Source organism: Lactuca serriola, chromosome 7 (genome assembly GCF_051521515.1).
Source record: "Lactuca serriola cultivar US96UC23 chromosome 7, Lser_US96UC23_V15, whole genome shotgun sequence".
Lineage (NCBI taxonomy): Eukaryota > Viridiplantae > Streptophyta > Magnoliopsida > Asterales > Asteraceae > Lactuca > Lactuca serriola.
The window spans coordinates 79,614,818-79,630,996 of NC_136414.1; the positions used below are offsets into that span (position 1 = coordinate 79,614,818).

The 16,179-nt window shown below is 33.8% G+C and overlaps 1 protein-coding gene and 1 long non-coding RNA gene across 2 annotated transcripts; both read left to right on the forward strand.

Annotated features, from left to right (window-relative positions):
* Nucleotides 1-1,165: 1,165 nt before the first annotated feature.
* LOC145062761 (uncharacterized) lies at nucleotides 1,166-3,006 on the forward strand. Its single transcript, XR_013687706.1, has 2 exons — nucleotides 1,166-2,692; nucleotides 2,780-3,006. It is a non-coding gene; the product is annotated as an uncharacterized LOC145062761 (long non-coding RNA).
* Nucleotides 3,007-9,542: 6,536 nt separating this feature from the next.
* Nucleotides 9,543-11,801, forward strand: LOC145064155 (uncharacterized). Its single transcript, XM_079011662.1, has 5 exons — nucleotides 9,543-9,795; nucleotides 9,932-10,020; nucleotides 10,075-10,355; nucleotides 10,512-10,603; nucleotides 11,176-11,801. Exons 1-5 carry the CDS (start codon nucleotides 9,543-9,545, stop codon nucleotides 11,799-11,801), a joined length of 1,341 nt encoding a protein of 446 aa, XP_078867788.1.
* Nucleotides 11,802-16,179: the final 4,378 nt, after the last annotated feature.

Genomic DNA, 16,179 nt, shown 5'->3' on the forward strand with positions numbered 1-16,179 from the left:
ACGTACACCATAGGAATGATGTAGTGCTTAAATACCATCAGTGGTATCAGAGCCTAGGGCTGTTTGTTTGATGTATTTGATGCCAGAGTTGATAATTCATGCTTAAAATCGATTTTTTTTTTGTTTTTTGGGGGCTGGACTCGCCGAGTCCATGGCTAAACTCGCCGAGTCCAAGCTAGACTCGATGAGTCAGAGTCGCAGATGGAGCAAATTTCGTGATTTTCTTGCCTTTTTGCTATGGGATAATTACCAAAACGTTTTTTATTGATAGAAATCGGATTTTTATGATATTGGGTGATTATCCTTGCCAACATAAATGATAATTTCATATTAATTGAATAATTACTTCCTTATATGATAAAATTTGATTATTTGAATTATTTGGTGTATTATCTTGCATATAATTGGACTAGGTCAAAATTAGATAATCATCAATTAATTGTTAATTGCCTTATTTGAATTTGTGATCTAGAATGTTCTTTATATAGTTTTGAAAAGTTTCAAAACTTGCCCTCAAGTTTTGGGATTTAAATTTTTGGGTTTAGGTCATTTTTGGTCACTTAACTTTTGGTTTTGTGATCATTTGGTCACTTAACTATTTTTAAGTTTTAAAAGGTCATCAAACTTTTGACTTTGTGCTCATTTAGTCACTTAACTTTTGGTTTGGTCACATTTAGTCACTTAACTTTTAGATTTGTGCTCATTTAGTCACCTAACTTTTAAAATTGTGCTCATTTAGTCACTAAACTTTTAAAAAAATTTAAAAGTTTAGTGACTAAATGAGCACAATTTTAAAAGTTAGGTGACTAAATATGACCAAACCAAAAGTTAAGTGACTAAATGAGCACAAAGCCAAAAGTTTGATGACCTTTTAAAACTTAAAAAGAGTTAAGTGACCAAATGAGCACAAAACCAAAAGTTAAGTGACCAAAAATGACCTAAACCCTAAATTTTTTAATTAAAAGTTTAATTTCAAAAAATGTTAAATTCTAAAACCCTAATTTTTGAAAAAGTTCAAATTGCACCCTTATGGATTTATTAAGTTAATTAAGTGTATAATTAAAAGAAAGTTAATAAGTCCATAGTGATATGGTTTACATTTAATTAAATTAAAAGTGTAATTTATTAAATTAGACCACCTAGTATTTTAAAAGTGTAAAATACAACCTTATACTATATATAACATTAAATGTCTAATATTATATATGTATAACTTAAGCTGCTAGTCTTACTGTTAGTAGGCCTCATTCACGAAGCCGATCTATAAGGGGGGGGGGTATAAGGTCATGGCCTATAAAATGGTCGTTTAATGGGTGTCCACTCTCATCCACTGCTTCCTTGATTGGTGGAGGTTCGTTAGCCGAACGAGTAGGATAGGGCAAACCCTTTCCATTAAAAGTATAATGAAGTATAAAGTAACTAAATGTTTTTTACAAAATTCCCAATCTTAGTTATTTTAGGAAAAAGTGAATTTGATGCAATTCCATGAAATTACACTTTGTACCCTTGCGAAGACATTAATGGAGCGTGTGTGGTTAACCGACACACTAAATGGTTCTAAGCAAAGGTAGCAAAGGGTGACTCAATGTTTGTCATAGTTCAGTGGAGCGTGTGTGGTTAACCGGCACATTGAATAGGTGACTGTAACATTTGGGGCACCATGTAAGTTTTCATGGTTATTCATACCCTGTTTTGTGATCCTCGGCATCCCAGTCACAAATCGAGGGGCATATCGAGATTTAAACATGCCATTGAAAAGTTCAATGAATCTCAAAGGATCTAGGAATTTTTCAATACATTTAAAACCTAATCTCGTTTTCGTTTTTCATGGTGGAAAAATTAGTGAATCGTCATTCACTTACCTTCAAATGTTCTGCAATTTGGGTTACGACATCCCTCTTCCAAATTGTGGAATATTGTGTTGGGTCCTAGCCTTAATATCTCATTTGGGTGATTTATTAAGGACTCAATCAATCAACTAACTTGATTTTTTTTTCTCCCGTTTTGTAGATGTCAAAGTATGACAACTATGGTCTTCCTAAATCCCGTGGAACAAGATTTCCACATGAAGATGATATTCCACGATTCGATCGAGGAACACGAGATCATGCTTCACTTCCTCTACCTCCTCCTATTGTTCTCCTTAACCCACAAGTTGAAAGGCTTGAAAAGTTTAAACTCACTCAAGCCCTTTTGGCAAGTAAACATCAAGAAGAAAAGTCAGTGTGTGCACACGTCTTAGAGATGAAGTCGCACATTGATAGGTTAAGAATGTTGGGAGTTGTTGTCTGTGAGGAGCTGGCTGTTGACTGGGTTCTTCAGTCACTTCCTGACTCATATAGTGAGTTCGTAAGAGAGTACTATATGATAGACCACGACGTGACCCTCATCGATCTCACTTATTTGCTTATTGTTGCTGAATCAGCGATGATTTGGCGCACTGGAAAAGCAAAGTTGATTGGTGGATCGACCTTCCATACCTCTATGGATATAGGAAATGGCAACGAAAGGCATGCCATGGTCGAAAAGTTTGATCATAACAGAAAGACGAAGTCTGAAGTAGTTTCATGTGTTGTTCCAAAAGAGTCAATTTGCTTTTATTGCCAATAGAAGGGGCATTGGAGACGAAGCTTCCATGTCTACCTGAGAGATCTAAGAGATGGGAGAGTCAAAACGTATGGCTCTATTTCAGGTAAAATCCACTATCTAACTCCATTAAGTTCCTATTCATTGATTCTTAATACATAATGTGATAAGATTGCATTTGAATGTTTTGCAGGATCAGAGAAAAGAGAGGAAGCTTGATGGAAAAGCAAAATGAGTCTAATCACGAAGAAATGGATCATGATCGCATGGATTCGAAGATCAGATTTTGAGCTTAGAAAGTTATGATAGAGTTGTTAGGAATATTTGATTACATAGTTTTTCAGTTGATTTTGCATTGTAAGGACATGTTTTTCCATTGCTTTTATGAATAAAATAAAATTTTGATTTGTCTTATTTATATATATATCCTTGCAATGAAATCGTTGTGAAAATTTGATGTTTGTGTATTTCTATAAATAGATGTGATTCTTAGTTATGTTATTTATGATAGTGTCAAGATTTTCTAAGTAAGGAAAGATTCCCATCTCCCAAGTTTCAATTGGACAGAAACTTGGAATCATATGATTGGAATCATGTGATGTATGGAAATCTTAGTACTTAGGAAATTAAGACTAATTCCTTGACCACACAAGTATGTGAGTCAAAGGAAGGACTAAAGGAATAGAACACAATGTTGTGCACTAGTCAATTCCACCACAATTAACAACAAGACTATTCGTCATAATTTACTAAAAGTCTAGTAAATATGGTTATGCTTACAAGATTAAGTGGAATTCTGAATCATTGAAAAGTTTCAATGAATGGCAGGACGAATAAGAAGAATCAATTAGGCAGAAAGATAAAAGTTTCTCCAATCTAAGAAGAAGGGAGAGTACTTTTGTATCAGTTTTATGACCGTCTTAATGATTAAGAACCATATCATAATTGATCTTCTAAGGACATCGTAGTGCGCTAGTATGGCTAAGAAGAGGAATCGGAAATTGTTGAAATGGTTAATTCAAAAGGATGAGTCATACTTCGTTCCAAAATCAAGTCTTAGAGTCATACTCCAAGATTGTGACTTGAGTGACATAATCGTAAGTAGGAATGTTCTTACACTTGCACATTTTGGTAAGCTGTGATGTCTTGAATAAGACAAAGACCAACCAATACCAAATTGCGCGTAGTTTTGTCTTCATACAGACATGCACTAACTCTTGGATATTTTTTTATCAAGAAATGTTTCTTGATAAGAGAATCTAATATGTCAAGAGGTCAATGGGAGTCTAAATGATCTTGAAAATTTTCGAGAACTAATCAAGAGTAAACCTATTATTAAACACTAGCACACGACTTGCGGATTGTAACCTATCGTGTTGACAAAGTTTTATTTCTGTGCCAATCGAGTTGAGTGATTATGCATATGAGTTCTACGAGTTCTCAATAGAATGCATAAGGAAATCACCTCATTCAATGAAAGTACATTGACTGGAATAGGTGAGCTGCTAGATAACTTGGAAGCAATGGTGGGACCCTTGGTGGCAAGAAATTAAGAATGAACAAGTCCTGTCCATAAGAGTTTGAATTTGTCACAAACATTATCTTTCGATTGTGGTTATGGCAAATTCACATGGATAGGAATACATACACCATAAAATCTAAGTGTCATAAGGTTTCTCTCCTTCATGAAAATGATTGTGAGGAAACGCTTTCTCTAAGAGAGATTTTAAGGAGATAGCGATTATGTAAATTGCATTTTCAAATTCGATTATGATTACGACATCCCTCTTCATAGTTCGAATTGTGAGATTTGGCAATTAGTCTGAACATTTGGGACTTAGTAAAATAAGTTCTGAATTAGTTTAGAAACACATGTGAGCTGTCTAAGGAAAGGTGTATGATTTTGAGAAGCTTAGATAAAGGCTTATCGAAGCATATCGTATTAGAAACGATAAACTTTGGAAGTCAATAAGTATTGTTTTCTAGAAGTTTAGCTGGTTTCTAAATACGTGTCAAAGATAATGGGAGCATAAATGTTATGCTGGAATTGATATAATCATTATGTTAGTGGGAGCATGATTATTATTTAAGTATTGCAAGTTGGCAATATTAATTATAGAAAAACAAAAGTTTCACTTTGCAAAGTTGCAGGGGTTGAAAAGTTGTTTTTGCTATAATTAAGGAAGAGAATGTTATACTTCATTTCCAATCTAAAAGCTTAGATCGAGAAATTTTAATTGAATTTAGTCAAGGATATATTTATTATTTGCATTCTCAAAGTTCGATTATGATTACGGCATCCCTCTTCATAGTTCGAATTTTGAGAACACGGCAAATAGAAATATTATGACAATATTATAGCAAGGAATTTGTAAAGTATCACGTTTTTCATTATGAATCGTGTCCCATACGCTTCGGGTATAGGATCGATTGCATATGCTGTAATATTCGACCGTTCTAAAAATTTTCCAAATGCATAGGGCATTTAGAGGGAAAAAGGAAATAGAACAGGTTTTGACTAAAATAATTAAACAACTGCGAAGGACAATCTAAGATTCGCCAAGGATTGGTCGCTTGAGGACAGTTGGAAGTATAGTCATGGATGGACCATATTTACATCATTATGAATAGATAAGATACAATTTACAATGAGTTTTCATATGGAAAATATGGAAATGTTTCCATATTGGGAGTTGGATATCGAGAATAAATGTCTAGATTAGAAACTTTTATGCAAAAAGGATGTTCAAAGGAATGTACTTTGAATATGAGACTTTATAACTATGGAATTGTCTTGTAACAATCTCCAATAGAGTATTGTGTAATTTCATTGGCCGAGTCTTGGTGACCTTTGTGTCGTGACATTACGAAAGGACTGTTGCATAAAATGTTAGAATCTAACATATTCTAGTAGTGGCGATAATTTTGTATTCTTACACTAATGGATTAGGAATTGTAAAATGAGTGTCATTGAAAATGTTATTCAATTATACTATTTCACAAAGTAAGGACCATAAGTAAACATAGTGTGCATGCTAAGAGCATGGGACAATTGTTGTTATAATTCAAGTAAGAAATTGATTACCCGAAAAAACAAATAATGAGTAATCAATATGGTGATTAAATAAAAGTTGTTTTATTTATAGTCAAAAGTTTGGGGCCATATAGGATTAGTATTATTCTTGTGTTTCACTTTGCATGTTTTGACTTCCTGAATAATAAGATTATTCGAATGTTCCACAGTTGCTCATACTTTGGGAGTAGGTATGAAAGAAGATTGTCATGAATTGGTTTGTAGATTGCCTAAAGTGTTTTAGACATAGCAAATGTTTGCTACAACGTTCATGAGTGCTTATGAATATGATTTGAGCATTGGATTAAACCCACGCTCACTTGGATCGCTTCATGGATTTTATCACAGGTGATTGGTGAGACGACAATATCTTATATTCTTGAAACCGAGATGTGTAAGTTGTGTCTTGCGAGTCGGTTACACATCGATAATATGTAAACGCACTAGTAACTTGGTGTTATAAAACGTATTATTATGTGTGATTCGGTGAGTAAGTGCAAGCGAACATTGAATCGAAGTTTATCCGTTCCTTTTACCCAAAAGGGATAAAAGCGATATCTATGGGCCCCTCGATGATTTAGTGATGACACCCTGAGCGCTTGGCCAAGCCAGGACTAAGTTGATGTGTTCAACTATAGTCTGTTGTCAGTCATCATAAATTGGAAATCGGGAAACAACACATAGACTGAGAGAATGATTTCAATCCATGTCTCACGTCTATATGATATCTAGAATGGAGGAATATATGATCCCTTATCTAAAGGATGCGTATCTGATAAGATCAGAGTTAACAGCGGCTTTTGAAAGCTACGATTGCGGATCAGGATCTTAAGTCATACGCAGAATAGTTATTAGACTTATCCAAGTGGGAGACTGTTGGATTAGTGTCTAAGTCCATAACTATTCTGGTATGTACTTGACCCGATGGTGCATGGTCATTTTGGGTTGCCCTCACCAAAACAACTTGTAGGATGAATTAAGGAGAGAAAGATTTAATTATGATTTAATAATATATTACAAGAGTAATATATTAAAGGAGAAATCATATTGTTTAATTAATATTAGTCAAGAATTAATTGATAATTAGTTTTGTGACTAAAAGACATTAATTAAACTTAAGGGGACTGGAATTGTAATTGTAAGATAAATGCAATTGGGCTATGGATCACCTTAGAATATAGGTTGGACGAAATCTTTGGGAAGCCCATATGATTTTCGTCCAAGGCATGTTCCAGAAGGGGTCCATGGGCTGCTTAGGGCTTAAGCACTCAAATTAGGGTTTCCTTGTTAGATAACCCTAATTGCCTACCTATTTAAAGAACCCTTGAGACCCAAAAACGTGGCTGATCTTTTCAAGAGGGTTTCTGGACATTTTTGGAGTTCTCATTCTCTTTCTTCTTCATCCTAATTCCTTATGGTGTTTGTGACTACATTAGAGGTGCAACACTTGAGACACTAAGCTTTCTGAAGCCAAGGAATAGATTGTTATTGCTACATAACAATCAAAGGTAATTTCTAAACTCTTATTTCAGTTCATATTAAAATAGATCTAGGGTTATGGCTTTGGATGATTCAATTGCATGTTCATTAGACAAACTAGATCCAAAGCTATTAGGGTTTCCATGTACACCATAGGAATGATGTGGTGCTTAAATCCCATCAAAATGATCATATGAATTTGTGATAACAAAAAAAAGAGAAACATAATGCAATCAATTCCATCAAAGATTTAAAAAAAAACATGTTGTGAAGATGGAGGAGGCAAAATCGAAATAGAAATTGATCAAAACAATAATCAATTCCATTTACAAAAGCAAATAATCAAAATAGGAATTGATCAACAATTCGTCCTAACTAGAAGTAAAATTGAGATAAATAAGAATAGAGAAGCAAAAAGCAAACAAAAACTTAACAATTGGAATCCAGAAGCAAATAGAAACTTAAGAATCAGAATCAAAATCGATAACTTCACATACCTTGCAGTCACCGGCGACGATGGAGGAGGCGCAACCAGCCGGCGACAGATGGAGGAGGTGCAGGCTGCCGGAGATGGTGGACGACGACAGAACGATGAAGTAAGCCCTAGTTTGCGTTTACGTTTTTTTTTGTTTCTGTTCGTTCCAACGTTCTAGGGAAAACCAAAAGCGTGTTTTTCTTTTTTTAAAAACAATAATATTAGTATTAAAATTAAATAATACCATTTTGGTAAATAACTAAATACTTTTGAGGGAACACTAATATGGGAAATATTTTTTCTCATAACACTATTATGGTTAAAAACTTTATATATGTTATGATCATTATTTATTAAAATAATTCTCAGTTGTCAGTCTATAACAAAGCTACACTCCACCTTTAACATATACAAAGAGAAACACTAAAAGAAAGAGAAAGCAAGTAAATAAAAAAACGAGAAGAAAATTAGTACCAGTGGAACGCGAAGTGCCGAAGAAGATACATATTATTTGAGAGGGACGGCGAACGGAGGAGCAAAAAAGAGCGAGGCGGAAAATACGCAGTCCAACGACAGAGAAGCAGTGGTCCGACGAGCGGCCACAGAGACCGGTGGGGGAGATGCAGATGGACAACAGACGAAAACGTTTTTCCGGTGAGAGATTTTGAATTTTTCCGACATCGATATTTCTAGGTCTTCATTGTTGTCTTAAACCCAAATCTTTGAGTTAAAAGAATTTTATGTTTCATTTGATTTTTTATTGGGACACACGACTTTATAATTAGTGTCAAGTTATTTTGTTGAGATGATTGTAAAACTAATGTGTATATTATTTTCAGATATTCAAAAGAGTTAATGGGTTCAATCTTTAAGATACCTTGATTTCTCGAATGTTTGAAATGTTTAATATACTAACATGAAAATTGAACCGTATCGATATTTTCATTTATGCATTAGTTTCGTTTCTTTTGTTTTTAAGTTTGTTAATTTAATGTTACACCAAATATATTTTAGTGTAATGGACTTAACAAGTGTTTCAAGAATAATGTTTTCGTTATAATACAAGTTAGGAGGTGCGGGAGTGCACACTTGTTTTTACTAAATATTATTACAAGGTTTAATTTGTCATTCTTGAAAAGACATTACAAGGTCTGATTTGTAATTCTTAAAAGATGGAAACTGCTGTGACTTATCCGTTGATTGGATAAACCTGTGAAAATGGCTACTGAAACACATAAGAAAACACAGAACGTTTTTTCACTTCATCTTCTTCAATTATTCTTATTTTGTGCCTTAAATCGGAATTGTTGCATCAGGAATTATCCCAGGTTTGGATTTCGTGATATCCAAGGCATATAGGGTCGAAATATCAACAAGGAAAGTGTTAACACGATTCCTGTTTGTGATCCAGATTTCCATAACCCTATTTCGAATTTCCCCAACAATCTTGTTTGATATTTTCGTTTTCTGGAAAAGATGGCTGGCAATTCACTGAAAGACATGAATATTTCGTTTGGAAAATTGGAGAAATTTCAGGGCCGAGATTTCATACGTTGGCAAAAGAAGATGCACTTCTGGTTGACCACTTTGAAAGTTGTATATGTTCTTTCTACTCCAAAGCCAGAAGAGTTTGAAGATGCAAGTCTGGAACAGATCAGAAGGAGAAGAAAATGGGAGAATGACAACTACATCTGCCTTGGTCACATTCGGAATGGTATATGTGATTCCCTCTTTGACACTCATCAAAACATTGAAACAACAAGTGAATTATGGAACACACTTGAAGTAAAATATATTGCAGATGTTTCAAGTAAAAAGTTCATTGTTTCTGATTTCAACAATTATAAAATGATTGATTCTCGATCTGTAATGGAACAATATAATGAAATCCTATGAATTTATGGTCAATTCAAACAACACAATATGTCCATGGATGAATCCTTTGTTGTTTCAAGTGTGATTGATAAACTTCCACCCTCATGGAAAGATTTCAAACACCATTTGAAACATAGAAATGAAGAAATAAGTTTGATTCAACTTGAGAGCCATTTGAAAATCGAAGAAGGACTTCATGATCAAGAGAATGACAAAGGAACTGGAAAGGGAAAATTTGATTTTGGACAGCCCCAAGTTCATATGGTTGAATGTGATAAAGAAGACAATTCTAATCATAAGGGCAAGGGTAAAAAAACATAAGTATGAGGGTAACAACAAAAAGTCCAACAAAAAATACAAGGATTCCAAGGAACTTGTGTGTTGGAGATGCCATTCGAAAGGGCATATGAAACGTAACTGTTGGGTGAAACTTGGAAATAAAGGTGCTAGTGGTAGTGGAAAAGAGGGTGCTAGTGATGGTAGTGGGTCTCATGATCAATCTGCAACCAAAGGTCAATTAACTATTGATCTTGTAAGTTCAGTATTCAATGTTATGCTACTAACTCTTGAAGTTTCTTTTGTACAGGGGGCTAATACATATTCATGGTGGTTTGATACCTGTTCTACACATCACGTGTGTAATGATGAGCGATGGTTCATGAAGTTGAACATAGTAAATAAAGGTTCTGTCTTACACATGGCGGATGAAGGATCAAAGCCAATTTTAGAAACTGGTGTTGTTAGTATTACGTTTACTTCTGGAAAAACAATTAGTTTGTTTGATGTATTGTATGTTCCAAAGGTTCGAAAGAACCTTAATGGTTTGTTGAATTGTATGGGTTATAAACAAGTAATTGAGTCGAACAAGTATGTGTTGTCTAAATGTGGAATATTTGTGGGATTTGGTTATTATTGTGAACGTGCTTTTAAGTTAAATGTTATAAGTTGTTTTGCATCACATGTCAAATCTACTTATATGACTTTTGCATCTAATCTTGATAATTCTATGTTATGGCATAATAGATTAGGACATGTTCATATTAAAAGAATGGTTGAAATGTCAAAATCCGGATTGATTCCAGCTTTTGACATTAATTCTGAAAAATGCAAAACATGTATGTTAACTAAAATCACGAAACAACCGTTCCAAATGTTAATAGAAAATCAGAAGTGTTGGAATTGATTCATAGTGATCTATGTGATTTCCATGCTACACCTTCCTTGGGAAAGAAAGAGTACATTGTTACTTTTATTGATGATTCAAGTCGGTTTTGTTATGTGTACTTGTTACATTCCAAAAATGAAGCTTTGGAAAAGTTTAAAGTATATAAAACCGAAGTCGAATTACAGTTGGGTATTTCGATAAAATGTCTTAGGACGGATAGGGGAGGAGAGTACATGGATTCTGAATACTTTCAATCGGTTGGAATCATTCACGAAATCACAGCTCCTTACAATCCACAACAAAATGGTGTTGCTGAACGAAAAAATCTAGTTTTAAAAGAAATGGTAAATTCGATGCTTTCTTTTTCGGGTTTAAGTGAAGGCTTTTGGGGTGAAGCTATGCTCACAGCCAATTAGGTGCTAAACCGGGTTCCTAATAAACGGAACAAAGTTACTCCTTATGAACTTTGGCACAAGAAAGCACCAAATTTGAAATATTTTCGAATTTGGGGATGTTGAGCAGTTATGAAATTACCCGAACCTAAAAACAAAATTTTGGGTGAAAGAGGAATTGACTGCATATTTATTGGATATGCAAAACATTCCAAAGCTTATAGGTTTTATGTTATAGAACCTAATGAAGCATATTCCTTTCATACCATTATAGAGTTGCGAGATGCGATTTTTGATGAGTTGCGGTATTCTTCAATTCAAAGACCAAAGGATCTGATTCCAAGCACAAGTGAGGTGCCTAAATCAGATGGTAAGGAAGTTGATTCAATTTCAAAAACACAGCAACTTCGTAAAAGCAAACGAGGTCGAGTGGCGAAAAATTTTGGCGATGACTTTCAATTATTTTTAGTTGAAAGTTCACGGGATAAAATGAGGAAACAATACTTGTATTCCTGTCATCCTGAGACTAATCCAAAGACTTTTAAGGAATCTATGGAGTCTCGAGATGTTGCGTTTTGGAAAGAAACGGTTGATGAAGAAATGTCATCCATTATGGAGAATAATGTTTGGGTGTTATCTGATTTACCTCCTGGTTCTAAGCCATTGGGATGTAAATGGATTTTCAAGAAGAAAATGAAGGTAGATGGAACCATTGATAAATTCAAGGCTCGTCTGGTCATACAAGATTTTAGATAAAAAGTCGGTATCGATTATTTTGATATGTATGCACCGATAGCATGGATTTCTACCATTAGATTGTTGCTTGCTTTGGCAGCTATTCATAATCTAGTGATTCATCAAACGGATGTAAAAACAGTTTTTTTGAATGGTGATCTTGACGAGGAAGTTTATATGAAACAACTAGAAGGTTTTGTTCTGCCTGGAAATCAGCAAAAAGTGTGTAGACTTGTAAAATCATTGTATGGACTTAAACAAGCTCCAAAACAATGACATTTGAATTCTGATGAAGTTATTTTGTCTAACGGTTTTTCTTTAAACTAATCTGACAAATGTGTTTACAGCCGTTTTGATTCATCTGGATCTGGTGTGATCATTTGCTTGTATGTAGATGATATGTTGATTTTTGGCACTGATCAAAATCAAATTAATGCAACAAAGAATTTATCGTCTTCAAAGTTTTCCATGAAGGATATAGGGGAGGCGGATGTAATCCTTGGAATAAGGATTAAACGGGTGAACAAGGGACTTGCTATTACACAGTCATATTACATTGAGAAAATTCTCAAACGGTTCAATTACAGTGATTGTACACCCGTTAGCACCCTTATGGATTCAAGCATGAAGTTGATGCCTAATAGAGGCAGATTAGTTTATCAACTTGATTACTCGCAAGCTATTGGTTCTTTGATGTATGCTATTACTAGCACTCGTCCTGATATAGCTTTCGCAGTGGGAAGATTGAGTAGATTTACTCATAATCCTAGTACTCAACATTGGCAAGCGGTTCATTGTGTTTTCATGTATTTGAAAGGAACCAAGTATTATTGTTTGTGTTATTCAGGATTTCCTTCGGTCTTGGAAGGATATTCCGATGCGAGTTGGATATCCAATAGAGAAGATCATTCTTCTACAACTGGTTGGGTATTCTTGCTTGGTGGAGGTGCTATCTCATGGGCATCTAAGAAGCAATCTTGTATAATAAGTTCAACAATGGATTCTGAGTTTATTGCATTGGCTGCTGCAAGTAAGGAAGCAGAATGGTTAAAGAATTTGATTTATAAGATTCCATTGTGGAGGAAACCGATTTCACCATTATCTATCCGCTGTCATCGTGTTTCTACTTTGAGTAAAGCTTATAGTCAAGTGTATAATGGTAAATCGAGACACATTGATGTTAGACATGGGATGATTAGAAATCTAATCACGGATGGTGTGATTTCTATTGAGTTTGTAAAATCACAACAAAATTTGGCGGACCATCTCACTAAGAGTTTGGCACGAGACTTAGTGCACAAGTCTGTTACAGGGATGTGCTTAAAATCCTTGTAAAAACTTATGAATGAGACACCCAATTCCCCTCTAATACAATGTTATAGGTTGAATTCAATGAGGAAAGCTTATTTATATGAATTGTAACACACATTATAACTATCCTAAGGTACATGTGTTTGAACCTGTAGAGACCAGGATGAATTTGATTTCTTAATGATTTTTTTGATAAAATGTATACAGGTACATGAATAAAAGAATCACCTATATGATCGTGAAGTGTAGCCGCACTTCAAAGAGCTTGGGACTTGGCTTTTATACGATCAAGAATGGATTGGGACACACGACTTTATAATTAGTGTCAAGTTATTTTGTTGAGATGATTGTAAAACTAATGTGTATATTATTTTCAGATATTCAAAAGAGTTGATGGGTTCAATCTTTAAGATACCTTGATTTCTCGAATGTTTGAAATATGTAATATACTAACATGAAAATTCAATCGTATCGATATTTTCATTTATGCATTAGTTTCGTTTCTTTTGTTTTTGAGTTTGTTAATTCAAGGTCACACTAAAATAGGGGAGGATTGTTGGTGATTTTATCACCAAATATATTTTAGTGTAATGGACTTAACAAGTGTTTCAAGAATAATGTTTTCGTTATAATACAAGTTAGGAGGTGCGGGAGTGCACACTTGTATTTACTAAATATTATTACAAGGTCTAACTTGTCATTCTTGAAAAGACATTACAAGGTCTGATTTGTAATTCTTAAAAGATGGAAACTGCTGTGACTTATCCGTTGATTGGATAAACCTGTGAAAACGGCTATTGAAACATATAAGAAAACACAGAACGTTCTTTAACTTCATCTTCTTCAATTGTTCTGATTTTGTGTCTTAAATCGGAATATCAAACACGGGTTTGTTAAGTGTGGCGCTCAAATAACGTGTCAAAGCACATCTTATCGCGTTAAGGCGCGAGTTTTTTTCAAGGCGCAAGGTTTTTTGTTTTTTTTTTTTTTTTTGTTTTTTTTTGTTTTTTTCTAATCGGCCCAAAAATAATAGAGTTTTCATTAACTTTTTATATTAAATATTAATATAACATTTCTAAATACTTGAAATATTGATAAAATTCAATAATTACATGATTTATCTTTTTAAATTTATATAAAATAGTCACACCTTGAAAAGCGTCATGGCTCGCCAAGGCTTAACTTTAGCCTTGTCGTCAAGCTCACGCCTCAAGTTATTTAGAATTTTGGTTTCTAGAGATAAAAAAGATACCAATAAATATCAACGTACTTAAACTTTTTCTACTAAAAAATATTTTCTACTTTTGCATTTCTTTTCTACTTTAATGCATAATGTTCTTTTATCATATTGTGTCAACTAAAACTTTCATCGTTTTCTTAGTACCAACCAAAATACCACAAAACAACAGTGTATCTACTCTAATAAATGAAGTTTTTTTTTTTGGCATATATCACACTTTCATTCAATTTGTTAAATGTCATTTTGTGGTTATTTTGAATTAATTTTTTTCCACATGTTTTTTATGAGCTTTTCTATTTTATTAAATTCAACCTAATATTTTAATGTAATAATTACAATAAATGTAATAATAAATATATATCAATTTCATTAATGAACATATCTTTTAATTTTAAAATTTCCAAATTAAAGCTCATTAGTTTTTATTGTTTATTTATTTAAATTATTTGTTTAAATTTAAAAAATAAAAAACATTTCAATTAGAATAGTTCATTATTTAAATTATTTGCTTATGATTAGTGATCTCCAGGAGTTGTGAGGTAGGATTGCCTGAGTTCGATGATGCATTTTGTGATCTGGTTAGAGCAGTTGGGGTTGTATGCTAGTGTGGTTTCGTGTGTTGGTTTGGATAGCCTGTTTAGGTTATGTGCTGGTAGAGGTTGCTTGACGCCCGAATGCTGCTTGCTTTGTGCTTTTAGAGACTTCCATTAATATCGACTAACTATTAATCGAATACTTTAGGTTGCATGTTACAGGGATTAGATAATTTTAGAAGGTTAACGGTAGATAACTGTTGGGTTTTGAGCATTCTAACACTCCTAAGGTGTTCATGCAACCCTAAATACCTTGTATCTATGTTTTCTCTATTATACATGCAAATATGAACTTTCCAAGGTATTACCTATAACTAGCATACAATTATCATATATAACACAAGAGTCTAGTTAGGATAACATACCTTATTGTCAAGCTTGAAGTCTTGATGTATCTAGCCTTAAGAGCTTAGCCCCAATAGTGTGGAAGCCTCATGTGGAATCACAAAACATCATGAACAAATGATGAACTTGAGAGAGAATCTCTATGTACCCAAAAGCCACCATGAACTCCAAGAATGCACTAGTAGAGATTTTGGGCAATGAAGTATGTATTTATATGTGGGATTTCTAAGGTCATGGATATAACCCAAATCCATACCCATGGGTTTAATGATCCATGGTTCATGTGGCCCAACTCTTTATGTATCCATACCTAAACTTGGTCCAACATGGATCATAAGCCCAACACATATACATATAACGAATTAACATAATTAGTCCCCATAGATTTAATTAGTCTCCTTTGATCACTAAATTAATTCCAAATTAATTCTTGATCAATACTAATTAAAACATATGATTTCATATTAATATATTATAACTTATAATATATTACTAAATCATATACAACATCTTCTCTCAAAAGTCCATCCTAACAAATTGCCCTGATGATATGCAACCCAAATGGACCATGCTACTCTCAGGTCAAGTACATACCAATAATAGTTATGGGCTTAGACATCTAATCCAATAGTCTCCCACTTGGATAAGTCTAAAACTATTATTGCAAGTATGACTTCATAAACTGACTAGCAATCGTAGCTCTTAAAGCCGTTGTCGAACTCTGAACAAATCAAATGACACGTCCATTAGATAAGTGATCATATATTCCTCCATTCTAGATATCATACGGACTGAGACATGGATTATAATCATTCTCTCTGTCCATTTGTTGTTTCCTGATTTCCGATTTATAATGACTGACTGATTAAACAAATCAAATCAGTCCTGGCTTGGCCAAGCACTCACATGT